Source organism: Notolabrus celidotus, chromosome 16 (assembly GCF_009762535.1).
Source record: "Notolabrus celidotus isolate fNotCel1 chromosome 16, fNotCel1.pri, whole genome shotgun sequence".
Taxonomy (NCBI): Eukaryota; Metazoa; Chordata; class Actinopteri; order Labriformes; family Labridae; genus Notolabrus; species Notolabrus celidotus.
The window spans coordinates 14,498,205-14,516,342 of NC_048287.1; the positions used below are offsets into that span (position 1 = coordinate 14,498,205).

At 41.3% G+C, this 18,138-nt stretch overlaps 1 protein-coding gene across 2 annotated transcripts in view; it reads right to left on the reverse strand.

Moving 5' to 3' along the window:
- ppp1r9a (protein phosphatase 1, regulatory subunit 9A) overlaps nt 1-18,138 on the reverse strand; it is a 54,936-nt gene that overhangs the window by 27,552 nt on the left and 9,246 nt on the right. For both annotated transcript variants that reach the window (XM_034704135.1, XM_034704136.1), the window contains 3 exons: nt 7,859-7,991; nt 6,941-7,061; nt 1,246-1,350 (listed from right to left, as the gene is read on the reverse strand). In XM_034704135.1, coding sequence (XP_034560026.1) covers nt 1,246-1,350; nt 6,941-7,061; nt 7,859-7,991 — 359 coding nt within the window. The remainder of the gene's footprint in view (nt 1-1,245; nt 1,351-6,940; nt 7,062-7,858; nt 7,992-18,138) is intronic.

The window sequence follows — 18,138 nt, forward strand, 5'->3', positions numbered from 1 at the left end:
ACATCTTACACTTGTCACGGGATGGACAGGTGGTAGATGGATCATTTTCAAGGCTGCCTCACCTATAATGCCACATCCTGGTATGTGGAAAATCCTCCACTGTCAATATTAGTTCAGCAAACAGCATCTGTCCAGCCAGCAGTCTGCTCTGACACTGCTGGATGTGTTTTTGTTCCACCACCAGCTTTCCCCAGGCTCTGTGCTCTCCACACACACCAATCTATCTTCACACAGCTGAGTCCCACAGAGGAGGTGTCAACCAGAAAAGGATGGAGGTTGAAAACTACTCTAAGGACATGGATTATTTAACCCCATATAACAGCTGTTCAATCATAGCTTGTCTAGATGAATGGGTCAGTAAAATAAACCAAAACAAGGAGTAAATAGGAGGCTTGAAAAGAGTGTACAGCAGTGGGAAAGCAGTAAATGAGATGTAGTTACGAGGAGAAGAAAAAAATGTGATGAAAGGAAAGAAAGGGAGCGTGGAGGTAAAAGTAAAAAGAGAGAGAAGACAGCACTGCAGCAGACCTAACCAAGAGAAATGGAAAGACGAGCAAAATAGTGCAAGCAGCTGAGATAGCAGCCGTCCAACGCTGCCAAGGATAGCACTGGCTTTCCAAATGAAAGCCCTCCTGCCTTGCTGTGTGTGTTTGTGTGTGTGTGTGTGTGTGTGTGTGTGTGTGTGTGTGTGTGTGTGTGTGTGTGTGTGTGTGTGTGTGTGTGGGTGTGTGTGTGTGTGTGTGTGCTGTCTGCTCCCCACTGCTCTAAACGGACCACTGCCAAAAACTGCTCGACTGTCAAACACAAAAGACTTTTGCCACATATTGTGTTCCCAAATATTTACCCCCTTTAAATTTGATATGGGAAAGGAGCAGGGGGATCTGCAGAACTGCATTAAGTCTCCCTGTTCAACGTTTTTTTAACCTTTTAACCTTAACAATAAAAGCAGGACCAAAAATGTCATTCATTACATTCAGAAATATAGCATGCATCCCTACTGAATGTGCATGACAGTTTTAGTCTCCATTTTGTTAGTAATCACGATTTGTCTGATACTGTATGGTAGTCTGGTCCTTGGGGCTGATAGCTGCTTGACACACTTTGGTACTGTAATCTTACGTTAATCCAAAGATCCTCATCAGTGGAGGACAACATACAAATCTTGTGTGTTTATGTACAAACGGAAGTTAGTAAACATTTGGAGCATCATCTGATGATGCAGTAACTCTTCTATGTGAGTCTTACCTGACGACTCCTGATGTGTTCCTGAGGACGGAGGCAGCAAAGCTCTGTGTGACGCCCACCAGACTGGTCCCATCCACCTCCACGATCTGGTCATTCACCTTGATCCTGCACAGGCACAAGTAAAAGCAGCTCTCAACACTTCGTGCAGCAATTAATTGTCAAGAATTAATGTCTTGAATTTATTGGCTACTCTGGTTTATCCAATAGACTGTAAGAAGATGGACGACACAACAACTCCCAAAAAGGGAAGCCAGAACTTCTGGAGCTCCCCTTGGTGACCGGCTATAGTCTAGGTCGTAGACTCTGTCACCTCCCTGTTGTGAGATGGGACATGGTAAACTAGTAAATCAAAATATCTGTCATTGTGTGCAAATGTTAATTTTTCTGAGAAGTTAAGCTTCACGTTATTTGAAGCTAAAATGAGGGGATGTGATGTAATGATTGACAGCTCTGTTTACATATGCAGATTAGCAGAGTAGAGAAGGAATGGTGAGATAAACATAACTAATATGAAAGTCATTGAACTTCAAGTAACTGTGAGTGTCTGCTTCAAACCCACACAAGAGTCTGTCCCTCTGTAAACTGAACTGACCTGATGGATCTCTGCTGTTTTATCAGTGAGTGAAATGTGTGCTTAGTTTAGGGGAAGGGGTGTGAAATCAATTCCGTGGCTCCATCAGCCTCCCAGCTTCTGCACATGTCTTGGCTCCAGAGTACATCACCAGCACAATTTGTCAGAGCTCATTGTTTTAACAGTGGGAGGAGACAGAGGCACGTCATCCATATTTACACACAGTCAATAGTTTGTCCTTATACATGCTGAAACTACACATACGATTTAAAAGTGGCAGATACTGATGCAGCGCATCTACAATATCCCTAGGAATAAATATCCTAATTATTTCAAAACTCATGTAGCAAAACTACTGCAAGAGGCAAAAATAAACTGCTCTGTTACGCATAGTCACATTATTTTGAAGATTACAGCAATGCCAGACTTTCTTGCTGTCACAAATTCCCACCGCTCTGGCCCCAGACTGTTGCCTAACCAAGAGACAGAAGAGATGAGGCTCAAAACAAACTCAGGGGCTAATGAGGTCTACAGCTCCAGACACGCTGAGAGGCCAGCTAAGTTCTTGACCTAAAATGAAACTCCTGATGATCCAGCACTCATGATTTTTGTGAAATCCCTAAAAGTAGTCTTTGCTAAATATTCAGCAGAAACCCACATAAAGAAACGCAGAAGGAGTTCCACATCCTGCATTATTATTTCTATAAATCAATAAGACAAAGACTAGCTCTCATTGTTTTTCAATAAGCCGCATATTGTTCTAATTCTCCTCTGTTTATAAGACATAACATGCATCATTGTCATCTCCACCAAACCACTTTGGTTTCTACAGTAGATGCTACAACAATAAATCAATCACATCATACAAGACCCCTGCAAAAGAATGACTTTGAGCAATCTCTTCAATATCTATGCATTCTATAAATTCAATTATACTCTAACCTTTTTTAATAATCACACTTTTCATTTAATTAAATGGTCCAATTAAACCAGAACAACTAATTTACTAAGGGGAATGTCTTTTGGGAAAGTAAAAAATTAGCTTTAATTCACTTAAAATGCAGCATAATTGCTTTAATTTCTAAATCTTTCTCTGAATTAATCAAAATTTCCAAATACTTTGAGATGTGACTATAATAATTGCAACAAATGTCAATGAATTGTGGGATCTGAGTGCTGAGTTCTCTCTGACTGATGAAAAGCCTCTTAACTCAATTTTTCTTGATTTGCATAATGGACTTGCACGGCATTGAAGGTGGCAATTTTCATAAATTATATTAAAAAACAAGGATGTGGTTTCAGCATATTTTAGGGATAGTTGTTATTTAAAGAGCACTTAGAATAACTTGAAAAACTAGAGAGAGATTAATATAAGTGTCTGAGTGGCTGAGATAACCTCTCCAAAACCACTACACACAAACATTTAGCTTAACATTTTCTGACTGAAAAGTTGCATCAGCAGAGGGCAAAAATCAATGTTCCTAATTGATTCATCCATAACTGCTGAAATTAAAGTTATTTTAGCTTCTTTTTTTATCTGTGACAACATACAGCAGCTGCTTATCAGGATTCAATTTCACCATGACACCACATCAACCAGAGCTGCCATGCAGACATACAGGGACAGATCAATCTTAGTGTATGACAAGGAGTGAGCTGGTTGTCTGTCTGGCACCAGCCTTTATAGCATTGAAATACTCAATCTGGCTCTCCAGCTGCAGAGTTAAGGCCACATAAAAAACAAGGCTCAAAATAAACTGACAACTAATGAACATAACAGCTCCAACATTAAGACAATAACATACGTACACGACCCCAACTCATACCCTCATAATAACATCTCATCCCAACCCACGAACACCTAGGGTCATCTGCTCCAGACAATACAGTGAGCCACAGCCAAGCTCATTTATCTGTCTGCCTGCGAGTCCAAGGGTGTGTTTGTGTGTGTGTGTGTGTGTGTGTGTGTGTGTGTGTGTCCCGTGTGTGTGTGTGTCCCGTGTGTGTGTGTGTGTGTACTTGGATGCACCAGACCATTAAGCTCGACTCAGCAAAAGAGAAAGAAAGGATAATGATGGAAGGAAATTACATTCTCGCCATTCTGACTCTTCCCCTGAGCGTGTGTGTGTAAGCGTGTGTGTGCGTGTGCGTGCGTGTGTGTGATAGCACTTCGAAAATGAATTGAGCACAATTGATCCAGCGTTTATTCCTGGAGTCCTCAGTTTATTTCTCTCATGTTGTGATCAAGGCTTATTGTGAAATCTATCACAGAGGCATAGGCAGAGCTGCAGATTCATTAAAAAAACGAATGATCTGTTTCCATCCTCTAGAGTACTGTGGGCACTTATTGTGTAATTTAACATTTAAACACTGCATTTAGCCTACACCACCAAAACATTTTTGAAAACTGTTAAGAGCATGGTTTTCTCCTCCATTTCTTGATCTGCTAAGAGGAAGAAGGTCGGCAGCAAATGGGATCAAAGTTGAAACTGACTGAAATGTTAAGGGACTGTTTTCACAGAACGTCTGAATAGAGAAGATATTTGGGATCAACAAGGGGACTAAAACACTGCTGGAGAACTCAAATATTTGGGATTACTCTCACCATCCCGGCAGTATTTTTCTCACTTTTAAAAATTGCATACTCTTTCAATGCCAACCTTTCCCTTTGACACATAGATTATTTGATTAACATAAATTTGAAGTATCACTTCAGATTGGGGTTATAAAGCACAAATATGTTTGTACACAAGCGTGTGGTACTGTTTTCTATTATTTTGTTTAATTTTGCATTTGCTGATTGTTGGACAGCCAACAGTGTATAGAAAAAATAAGGGCAGAAAGAGAGGGCTATCACCAAGCTGCAGCCTCCGGAGTTAAAAAGGAGGCTAAAAAAACGTAGTTCCTCCAGTGTCCACTTGTGGCTGACTCCAAGGCTAAAGAAATCATGTTAGAGCCCTTATTGATTTGCTTCTTAAATACATTGTATAAAATATGCACACCAAGATAGAAAACACAGTAAGAGTGTGCCGTCATGCAGCACTGTGAGGCTGTATGGGTTGTGTTCAACACAGGGAGCTTTAAGATAAATGCTAAGGGCCACAGGCTGATTACCTCACAATGACAACACAAACATTGAGAGATAAGTTGAGATGTATTTTTACCATGTTCACATCTTCTGGAAACTAGCACAAAACAAATGAAACCTACAATGGACCAAGTCTCCATTGTAAGTCTGATTGAAAGCAGTAACAAAGCAATACTTGAGTCTCTCATGAGTAATACATTAATCAATGACACAGAGACACTTGATCAGGAAATATTGAGAACCAGTTCAAACTTTGTTAAGTTTAAATAACTGCAAAGAAAGTTCAAACTTCAGGCTCAGAAATGAGCTGAACTCAAGCTTTAGCACAGCTTCCCTCTAATCTTTTCAACTTTTCATACTCCCAGAAGGAAATAGCATGTTTCAGAGTCAGTGCGACTGTCATCTTAGAAAAAGATCAACCTTTGTCACTTCTGAACAAGCTGTTTCTTTTCCTCTCTTGATATACTCCTCTACCCTGGCTCTCAGCTCTCTACACTTTAACTAATCTCTCACTCATGTGTTTCTGGCTGCTACACAAAGGAAAAAAAATATCCTGGAAGGGAAACACACCTACCACAAACAACCTGGGGCACTAGTGTTCTCAGTGTGGACATGGAACTGACAGTACCTCATACAGTCGTGCTGCAGTGAATAGAAGTGTCTATTATTTAATCTGTTTATGGGGAACCTGAGCATCACACATTCAGTAATAGGAAAAAGCTGGTGGTTTAGAGGCAGAACAACACAGCTTGCCTGCTGGGAAGCTGTCATCTCCTTCTCTACCCCTGACTGAGTGCTTACTCGGCGCTGTTCAAGCTTATAATATAATACACAAAGACACACAACACAAACATAGTTACTTCATCACACACACACACACACACACACACACACACACACACACACACACACACACACACACACACACATACATCATCCAGGGACATAGCAAGAGACATGCTGTGAATATAAAGCATCTCTCATTTTCTACGTCAAAACTTTGCAAAGTTTACAGAATATTCAGAGACATAACACCATATATGTAATATCTTTGTCACACAATACACACTCAGCACACACACCTCGACACAGCACAGTGCTGTGTGGGGCTTCATGTCCCAGACTGTGCCTCTCTCAGCGGATTTAATCCGAAGCCCCGCTGCTAAATCTGACAGGGACAGAGAGTTACTGTGTATTGTGTGTTTGTGTGTGTGGGAGAGAAGGTGATGTTTGGAAAGTGGAAACTAAATTGCTGATTAATTGCTGTATGTATTTTTGTACTAAATGTGATAAGTGCATCATTTTTTTCTCCAGCACATGGTGAGCTTTCCTGGCTTTTTTTCTGCTTAACTCCACCCGCTCAGTAACAATTGTAATACCCTATTCAACATATTAACACAGCAGCAATTTTCTCTTGACACACTCAATCTAGAAGATCAAAATGGTTTATGTCATATTGCTGTGTCACAGGATTTTTAAAAAGTACAGACAGGAAGGGGAAGCTACAAATGGTCATCATTTCACCACTTCCCAATAGACCAGCAGCTGAAAATACTATCCCCAGGGACCTTGAGGGTACAGTTCACAACATTTTAAGCAAAAACAACATAACTGAGACCTTGTTAGCTAGCACTAGACATCAGCTAATGCTAAAACTACCAGGATTTGAAACTGCCAGCTGTCAAAGAAAATCTTGACAGGAGTGTATGAGTATGTTACTGAAAAATTTGCTTCAGGATTAGCTGCCCATTATATTTTGATTTAATTTAATTGTAACTGTTGTTGTGTTCCCTTGATGTATGGCCAAATGTACCTTAAGGTTTTCATGACATATTATTGTCTTTTCAGCTGCTGATTAATCTAGAAGCAATGAAAAGACAACAAATTGCAGATTCCCTGATGGTAACACGGTTTGTAAACCTTGCATAAATCAGTGGGATTAGAGCATAACAGCATCTGAGCTTCCCACCCTTAGTGTGACATCAGAGGAAAATAGCCTCTGTGTTAAATAAGATGTAAAGGAGAGCAGCTCTCACCTGCTGTCTCTCTCTGCAGCTCCTCCCTCGATGACAGTCTTGACAAAGATGCCCAGTTTCTCCAGTCCTGCGTCAGCACCAACACCCATCCCAATTATGCTGATCCCCAGGCCATCCTCATCTGCAAACATACAGACCATATACAGTAGATTAATAGCATTACTGGGCAGATTTCCCCCAAAAAACCCTACATTTCTTAACTTTCCAATGCACTTGGATCAAACCCCAAATGGCTCCTGGTTCAGATAAGTCAGTTTTGCTGAGGGATACATGAAAAAGTAAATGGATGAACACACTCAAACAATTGATTTATTAATGAAGAAGAGGAAGGGGAGATATTTACTCAGGCATGATGGCATTCATATATATGGGAAGATCCCTTCCAGTGTAGCATTCCTCTATCTCTATCCAACATTCATTATTCATGACTGGTTTGAGTTACATAACATGTAGTGGATGGTGAAATCCTACCATTGACAGTCATTCTATTTTAGGCAACATTGGAGTTCTACACAGGAAAACCTCAACTGGAAAAAGACAAGTGAAGGAGATGAAATATCAGCTCTTTGTAGCTCCAGCTGGGGATTTAGTACAAACAGTACACTGCAGTGGGCTTAATGTGATTTGAGAAGATTTGAAATAGGATGCTTAGAAGTAGTAGAAAATGTCATGGTTTAGAGAATGAGACAGCCCTATCATTGATGACAAGGCAGGATTCAAAACTGTAAATCACGAGGAAAAACAGGCAGAAATACTGACAGAGGGAAATGAAAAAGCTAGACCGAGAGAAGACAAATAGAAATATCACACCTTTAATTAGAAAAAAAAGTGACATCCCACATGTGGGTGCTTCTGTCTACTGGGTATAACAAGTAACTGAAAGCATCCACCTCCATGTTCTAGGATTTTATTTCCCACCTTTCTCCAACTCCACAGGGAACAGCTCCAATTTCTCCACCCGCTTCTCCAGCTCGTACTCTGCGGAGGAGGCGACTGGATCCACCTCTTCATTACGCCGGTCGTAGTCTTCGTTGGAGTAGGTGTTGAACACCTAAAGAGGAGGAAGAAATAGTTAGCCAAAGTTGAATTATAAAATCAAACATAGAAGTTAGATCACATTTTAAGGAGGAATGGTTTAACAAATCAGCACAATGGTTCTTCGACTTTAGTTAAATTTGATTACATGGTATCTGATGCCTTTGCTTAGAAAAAAAAACTGTTTCCAATACCACACTTCTCTACAATTACAAGTCATACAAATATAATTGGACACTTCTATTCTCTAATGATAACAGTTGTTGATCTGCAGGTGGAGTTATTCTACTTTAGAGGTTTATGCATATGAATGGATGCTAATTAGAGCTACTGTGCTCCCAGCCAATGCATTATTTACAAGATAAATCCAACAACACTGTGAAAAATAAATACACAACTGCAACCACAAATAAGCCCATAAACCAGCAGGAGACTGTAGAGAAACATCATGTGGCAATAGGGGCAAAGAGAGGACTCTCTCCTCATCTAAGCTGTGTGGTCCTTGTAGCAACCTCTCCTCCACAGCTAGAGTCGACCGTCACTTCACATCTCATCCCTGCCAAGCGCTCTCATTGCTGTCTGCAACCGAAAGGAAGAGGAGATGGGGTGGGGGTGGAGGGCACACTTGAACTAGCATGACGTTGTCACGTCTTTGCAGCAGCTTTCTGCAGAAGGCTGGCTGCTACTGCTGAATGAAGGGGTGCACTGGTGTTTAAAGGGTGAATATGCATGGATGAGGATGCCTGCAAACCCACATGCCTGGATGGGGATAAAGGTGATATTGCAGGTGTCTGCACCCACACTGACAGCAGCTGCTATTATTGAAATGTGAGTGACAATCTCCATCTGGTTTTGTCTGCTACATGCAAGGATTTTTCTGTAGGATATCACACCTTTAGCTTGTTGACGTCAATCACTAAAGTCGCACACAGCATGCAACTCTTACTGCCATCCAGAGTAAATAAGGGAAATACTCAGTACACAGGGGATGCAAATAACTCATTCCCACAGATTTAATCACATTAGTGACACTTCATAGCTTGCTGCAGTGTTGCTGTCTATCTCGGCACTCTGACCTCTCTGAACAGGGTAAAAAGAGGAAATATGCTCTACGAAGAGATCAATAGGAGTCATGTCACATCACATGTATTGATTAATGCCTACAGCCAGTTTTATGTTTGTCATGTTTGCATGTTTTGTGCAGACAGTGAACGAGATCTCAGACGAGTAAGGTCATGAAAAAAGGGAAAACAAGTTCAAAACATTAAAAAAATGCATTAAAATATGAGTCAGAGTTCTTTTAGTTGCACATTTGTCATGCTGCAGTAGGTGTGTCATGGAATTTTGTGTTAACCTCTTACAAAGGTTAGAACAAATGACAAAGGCATGGCTAACTATGGTGAATAAATAAATAGATGTCTCTGTTTCAGAGACAGTGCGCTGGTTGTACACGCAGCTTGGGCTCATAGATGTGGCGTGATGCCGCCAGGGTCGGTTTATGTTCTTCCCTCTGTGAGTCTGTGTGAGCTTTATCCATGACCTAGCTGTCATCAATCATTCAGTGTGATCAACAGCCCTGCATTACTAACGCTAGCATGCATACACACACTAACACACAGACACATACATATACACACACACACACACACACACACACACACACACACACACACACACACACACACACACACACACACACACACACACACACACACACACACACACACACACACACACACACACACACTGGGGCACATGCACACACCCACATATCCTATAAATGAGAACTTAATGTTTTGCATAGTAAAAAAAGGGACACACTAACACTTAGTTATCATTAAAGGACACCCACACAAAATGATACAAATGCTCAAACACACACTGCTGACGATTGCTAACACTGTCCTGGATGTCCTGGACGCGATGCTACTGTTGGCAGTCAGTACCCTCTCTAATGGCCTCTCTCTGTCACTGTGAGCTATCTACAAACACATTAGCATGTGGCCAGTCACTTGAGAGAGAGCGAAAAGGAGAGAGAGGTCATGAAGAGAGATGAGGACAGATGAGGGTGGATCTGTGAGGGAAGCAAGCAGTGAAGAGGCGCAGTGATGGAGATAGATAAGGAAAGGGCAGGAGAGGGAGTTCTTAAAAAATCTGACAGACAGATGAACTGAGAAAAGAAAGGGATGGACAAGAGAGCAACGGTGACCGGGCGAGGGAGTAAGATAAATGAAAGAGTGCGCACAGGGGAAATAAGAATAGGAAGGCAACAGGAGAGTGAAAGAGAAATAGAGGGATGGACTGCAGCGTCAAATAGAAAACATTTACCCACAAGATAAAGAAACCTGTCTGGCTCTAAAAAGGGAATTACCCATTTATATCATCTGATTGTCTGAACACTGCCTGGTTTTCCCGAGAGGAAAGGCCATGTTTAGTCAATTTGGAAAATATTCAGCCACCCTAAGAAAGAACACACTTCCAAATGACCAATCCTTTCAGAAATTAATAAATCACCTGTGCGGACTACAAACTGATTCTGTCTTTTGTTGTATTCCAATAAGTGCACCAAATTTTTCATATTTCCTCACTTAGATAGGGTGTGTGATTTCCTTTTGTACTCAGACAATAATTGGATTTCGCTCTGCCAAAAAGCACATAACAGGAGATATAAGGTAAAAAGGACAGGGTTGTGAGATGGCGCAGTAATGTGTGAATCTGTGTTTAACCTTGGCAGTATTCAGGCTCTGCTGCCTTCTGCATGTTTACCACAGGGATCTGAGTAAAAGACCAGTCCTGCAGCTGCTAACCACTGGTCTTACAGCTGTGCAGCAGACATTTAGAGCTACTGCTAACCACACAGACATTATGTACATACATACATACATATACATATACATACAGTGACCCATTACCTATACTATTTACTGGTAAACCATTGACTGTATCAAAAGAAGGACAACATGACCATTCCCAAAAGTCAAGCCAAAACATCTGTAGCTCCTCCATGTTAACAGATAGGACATAGGTCTAACTTTAGAATCATATTTACATCCGATACATTTTCTGAAATATGATTTATGTGATTACAGTAAGGTCTTATCATGCTGATTTATTGAACAAATTAAATTTAAATTTGTTCGTTTATGCTATAAAAATGATATAACGCCATCGACAAAAAACTGTTGCATTGTGTTATGACCACAAACACAAGAGTCACACAACTTGTATAACTTAAAGCTGGATCATCAGCGTTTTGTTGCTAAGTTAAATGCTTATTAAAGTTACTAAACGAGGCTGGGCGTCAATACCTTGGCACCACCTGCAGATCCCTACAGCACAGACACAGGCTTTAAATGTGTATGATTTCAGGACGCACTGTGGGAGTATTTTGGCATTGAGTGGCTATATGCCAGTCTTATCACAGACAGCCTACATAAAATTTGATCTCCATAGTCCACATCAAAGTACTGCCAAACCATGACGGGCTACAAGATAGCATCTGTTATCTGTGCTTGTTTACATCCAGGTAGTAGAAAATTTAAGCATTATGGATAGCCATTAACCAGTGCTATAGCCCCAGCTTGTGGTGAGTGGCTGTGCTGCAGCTTATACAACATATAACCAGCATTTCAGGCCTACGAAAAAAATAAAAAATTAATAAATAGTTTAACCGACCTGTAACTCTGATATAAATTAACTAAGGTAGCAACATTTAATCATTTAGTCAACAAAACATGGACATCCACTTGGCAATAATTATACTAACATGGCAGCATTGTTGATGTCAGCATGCTAGTCAAAGTGGAGATCGATTGAAGCACCATCAAGCACAGTCTCACAGAGCTAACATTGCTGTTAAGTTTGGGTCTTCCCAAGTCCCAGTTGCTCTAAGACAGCTTTGATTTTTGTTTTTTTGCTTGAACAAGAGTCACCAAAAACATTTCAAAACTTGACACTGAAGACAGAATCAAACATTGTCTATTGGGGATGGACTCAAGAGACTAAACAAATGCCGACAGCTCCATCAAGAAATATGTGACACATATCAATATTTTGGCCCACATAAATCTATTGAAGTGATCCCTGGAAACAGCAGTGTCAGACATTTTCACCCATATTGACCATTAGAACTTTCTGAAATATCTATTCTCATCACATCAAGATGACAAACAGAAACAAAACTTTTGTCTTGTAATGTGGGCTAAGGCTGTTAAGGATGCCTTCCTACAAAAAAAATCCATCCTTGCTCACAAGAACAACCTCTTAAACTGACCAGAGTATGTGTAGTTTCCTTCTGGATTTGAACTGGTGAGGCTTTCATAGGATTAATGTAACACAACCCATTTGCATGTAAAAATATTCTTCTACTGGGCCTGCCTTCTTTCAAGCATAACGAAACATGCTGGATATAAAAAAGCTTGCACAAACAAAAAGTCAGAGTTTTATGTTTATATTAATATGAAAGCACCTTATTTTCAGATGGCTGGACACATTTGAAAACATTAACAGAGTATTAACAAGGGGGGATTCTTGCTGCGTCCAGAGTACCTCCTGTTCCCCTGTTTCAATAAAGAAAATCTCAATATATGTGATCTGTAAATGCCTTCCATAATGACAATATATAAAGAGAATCATAACTTCATTTTGATGATGTGGGAGCCAGAAAATGTCCTCATTATCATACAGAAACAGTTTTGGTGTAACATCACTTCTGATGCGCCCACGCACACATACACACGTGTACAGTAAACACCAGGATCACCTCCTTCTCTGAGATCTGACACACATACACTTCAAACTCAGATAATGACTTCCCACTCCCTCTCATTGTGTCATTCCTAGCTTTCTTTTTCAAGCAATATCTCTCCTCTTCCTCCACATATCTTTCAACCATTCAACTCACTGATCAATACCCCTGACACCAAACCCACATACACATACAAATTTTTGTGTTTTGACAGTAATCAAACCCCTTTCAATAGAGTTACTGGAGCTGAAGAGCAGACAGCAGTTCTGCTTGTGCCTCCACAGATTGTCAGAGTTGTTATCTGATCTCCAGGCCTCGCAGGAGGAGTTTGGTCTGACTTCTCTGAAATGGGGTTTCACTGTCATCTGCGGATGCTGCAGCAGCTGCCGGCACTGCAGATGCCATCAGCCTGTAACTTCATTAAAGCTGAGCTCTCTCGCTAAGTATAAGTGCTTTTTGCTTTCTATGTATATATGGGTGCTTAAGTATGTGTGCCGGAAATTCACTTCAGGTATTTAAGTGAAAACAATATGCTTGTAGACTTTTTGTGAACGTAAATGTAGCCGGAGAAAAGTTTAAAAGGGAGCAGTAGGGATGTGCAGGCTTAGTCCACTAAACAATTAAAAGCCATCACCCTCAATAATCAGCAGAGGTCGGTAACAAAAAAATTGGAACATTTTTATTATTGATGCTGGTCATATGTTGTGTCCAAGCTGTAGCGCAGCCAGGGCTGTAGCTAGATTCAAAGACTACTGCCATTATGCTAAAATGCTCTATTACACGGATGTAAACAAGCACACATGACAGACAGAATCTGGTTCTGCAGCTCAGTTTGGCAGTCATTTTTTATGTTGTATCTACACTGGCACTCGACCTGAGCAATGTGCATCCAGCACAGGCATGTGGATGTTAACCTGAAAGGAGAACAGGGGGATGGTGGTGCTAGCTCAGCTAACGTTAGCCACACTCACCAAACGCATTGGACATAATTTAGTCAGTTAGTCTACATTTAAATTTCTGATTAAATGACTAGGGTGTCGATTCATAACATGCTTTGGCAGAAGAACACACAGTCTATATTCAAGTAGAGGAAAAGTTATCTGTGTAAAAAAACAATGATAAAAGTAGGAAGAGCTTATTTTTTGCTTAAAAGAAGTCAAAATGAAGAAGTTAAAGCTCTAAAATGTGCTCATGAAGTAAAAATAAAAGTGGACCTCTGAGGAACTATTGGATCAAGTATTTCAGTGCAAAGGTGTTAAAACTTAGATCATATTTGGTAGGCTATTTAACCTAAATTAAAGCATTAACATTGCTAAGTGTAAAAAATCAGCAGGACAAATCTCTTGCTGCTCGGAATTTACCCAGACTTCAGACGTTTGCAGTGTTGTCTAATTTATTTTCCTCCATGTTTTCCTTGTGGGTCACAGACACTGAATATACGAAACCCTCTTAACGTGCTATCACAATTTTCATTATGCGTTATTTTGTGTAATATGCAGTTGTCTTAAAGTTAACAGGGAACATAAAATGTACTTCGTGCTTCTTTCTCTCCTTCCCTTGAAATTTCATGAGAAAGGCATGTCTTTGCTTGGATGCATGAGTGTTCATGCCAAGCTGGTGTCCTGAATCAAAAATCATCTTACTGCATATGTTGCCAAAAAACGGACCCTCAGCCAGTCAATGTCTGTCAGTCTGTCTGTGTGGATGGTTTCTGTACTGGCCTGAAGGCTCCCCTTTAGGATAATCAAAGTGTGGTTTAACCAAGGACCCACAAACCCTCAGGAGAGGAGACAGGAATTGGGAGCCAAGGACCAGAGGATGGGGAGAAGGCATTTGAATAGCAGGATGAAGATGATGGACAGGGACCAAAAAGACAAATTAGGGGGCACAAGAAGGATGTAGAACATTTAAGATGATGCTAAAATGGAGGAGTGGTAAATGAAAAGGAAGAATCCAGTGCACAGAGCTTGAGATGCAACTTCCAAAAAGAGAGAAATGGAATGACTCATATGATTCATGGGTTATAGCAGCAGCAGAAGCTAAGGGAAGCTATTGAAGTGCGAAACAGGCAATAAGAGAGAAATAAAGAAAAGAAACTGAAAAAAAAGAGAAATCCTGAGAAGCATTTGAAACCAGGGATAATTGCTTCAGGGTTGTTTGAGTCCCTGCCTAAGATGTCACGGCATGGTGCCCATGCCCGGCCAACCTTCTCTGATGGTATTAAACTGGGCCTTTCACTGTGTCTGTGCCAGTGCTGTGCCCGCCCTGCACCTTCCAGACAGTGGACACTGCCCAGGGCGAAAAAAGAGGCAGGAAAACCCAGGAGAAATCGTGGCACGAGCCCAGAGAACCCTGCAGTGGATTATCTACAGCAGCCTGGCACAAAGACACACACACACACACACACACACACACACACACACACACACACACACACACACACACACACACACACACACACACACACACACACACACACACACACACACACACACACAGATACACATGGTCTGCTGTGCTGCGACAGCTCAGCACATTTGCATTCCATTACATCTACCTGTGGCCACCCACTCACACACTTATAACACAACACAGAGCCGAGGAACTGACAGGTGTGAGGAGGAAAGTGTCTGGATGCTGACGGGATGAGTAAGTTGCTGATGAGGGGAATGACTTCATGTCTTGCAAGAACAGACCGAAACTGACAGATATACAGTGGGGAAGATTTTGAAGTGCGAAAAAAAAGTGCAACAAGGTGAAACAGTCAGTTAGCGGTTCTTTATAAAGATAAGTGAGAACGTACAGGGTTTTACAGTCGACTCCAGCCTGGTCGACCTTTCTGTCATCTCGGCGCACATCAGCCCTCGTCTGAGGAAGTGACTCTGACTTTTGACATCTTGGGGAAACGCCACAAGCTTGCATGTCAGCATTTCTTTTTTTAACTTCAAAAGGAGCTTCTGAATACAGAGCAGACTCAGTGACTGCTCAGACAAGTGGAGATCCTAGAGAGACAAGGACTTCCAAGATTTCCAAATTATGTTTTATTCAAAATGAGCAAACGTGTTTAGATTTTTTCAGCTTCTTCTTGGTAGCCCGCTTGTTTTGACCTCCAAAAGAATGCACTTCAGTCCACTGTTTATGCCACAATACCACTGGGTTCCATGACTCCCACAAACAAACCAAGCCACAGGCCAGCAGGACAAGAGACACAGAGAGTGCGGGCGAGGGAGAGGGAGGAGGAGGGAGGGAAAGGGACCAGCTTTTAACAGTGAGCAGGGCGTAGTAAACAACAGCGACTGAATGGCTGCAGACAATGCCCTGCTTTATTTCATATCTTGGTCATATACAGTGAGTAGGATCAAGAGTAACACAACAACATGCTGCTTGTTACTGTATTGACGCTCTAATGCCCACATGCATTGCTATGCAATTCATTATGCTGCAACAACAATGACTTGGCAGCCAGAGTTCAAATTTCTACACAGCTTCAGAACTGTGATCTGGAATTACGGTTTGTGGCACGGCTCTTGCACAAATGTGAGAAAGCAGAAGCAGTAGTTGGTTTTACGGATGGTAATCCATCAAAGGGTTTTATCTAAATTCTGGCATTTAGACTAAATCATGTTCCTGACTCACTCTAAACAAGGACATGGTGATAGTGCAGCAGTCTGAATCTTCAGCTTAGCAAACACTGAGAACACTGTGTCACTCTGCAGCTCTTTCTAGCAACAAAAACAGCAGCACACTGACAATATCGTAAGCAGGGGGCCAGATTGTGCAGGTATGGGGTTAGATGATGGTCTATAACACAACTGCCCGACCTCAAAAAACCACTGGGAACGTCTCGCCTTTCCTGGATCATTAAAAATGCATCCCCCAGGGAGGATCAGGTGGCACCGAAACAAGCCAACAAAAACACCACTGCATTAATAATGGAGTGACTATGCTACATGCACGCACAGATGCGCGCATACCCGACACCAGAGTATGGAGTCATTGTAGCTGTCATAGATAAGAGAGGAAGGAAAAATCCCTGGAGTCATGGTGACAGTTTGGTTTTCTGTGTAATTTATGTTGCCAAAATTTACTGCTGGATTATCATCTGCATCAAAGTTTCTACACTTGGTCTGGTTGTAAGTCAAGATTTTAGACTTTGCCCCCCCCTCAAAAGAAGCTTAGCCAAAATACCCAAACTGCCAGAGCTCAGCCACTGTTTTTCTCCTGCTCCAACCAAAATGTCAGTTGTTAAATATCTGCTGTAGCAAAGTGTTTGAACTGTCTCCCAACAAACCCCTCTGCTCTACCATTATACCCAGCAGCTACAGATTGCATAATTAGAAAGATGACAGCCAGTTTCCCTCAGCTCTCGGTGGGAAATCACTGGGATTCAGGGCAGAGTAATTTAATACTAAATATTTTAGCAAAGAGATATACAAAGGCTAATGCTAATATTATGGAAAAAGGCCCTCCAGCAGCAGTTCTTCTTTATTATGAGATGTGTCTTATTATGTCTGCATGTGTCTTAGCTGAAAAGGCTTCCGCTGCCACACTAGACTACATTAAAAGGAGGCTAAGCTGAAGCAATGCTCTGAAGACCTAAATTCTATTTAAAGACGACATTGCCAAAATCCATGTCAGTATTGCTTCCAAAATTCAAGTAATGCTGTTTAACATGCATCATCATCCAGAAAGACAGACTGCCCTAAAGTAGAGCAATCCTGTCTGTCAGAAACATGGTCAGGAAGGAAGCAAAGTTACTGGCTGGTGGCCATCTCATTTGGGCTTGTGAAGACCAAGACTGTACTCGGTGAAACTCCAGATAAGGATGATGATGTTTACTTTTAATTCATGACTACATGTACAGCTGTGTTGGATTTGAACAGTCATGTAGAGCAGGGAGGACAGACCAGTTACATCCTGACAAAAGGCTCAGAGTGTCTGCTGTCATGCGTACGGTAAATGAGCTCCCAAATGTTCAAGAGGAATAACCGTCTCTTAACGCCTGGCGAGCCTGAGCAGCAGCACTTGGAGGCTGCTAGCTGGCATTTTCTCAGTTGCTCGTTATTTCCTTTTTAAGCATCAGCAACTTTGTCTCTATGTTCTTTCATGCTTCACTAAAGTACAAGATAGGTCTCTGAATTGGTTTGAAATATTGCTGCCTAAGACCCAAAATGCATGCAGCAAAAGTACTAAGAAAATCCCTGGTAAACACCAAATGTGCAGGGAGTTCTTATCTGCAAGCATGACGAAATCAGGCTGAGGAAGAAGTGTGTTTAGAAACTTGGTATTTGGTGTGACAAATGAATGCCAGATTTGAAACTTATAACTGTAGCACTGCTATTTGTAACTGTAAATAGAGATTTAACAACACAATTCCTTTCCTCCACTAGAGTCCCTTACTTGAATCCAAAACTGT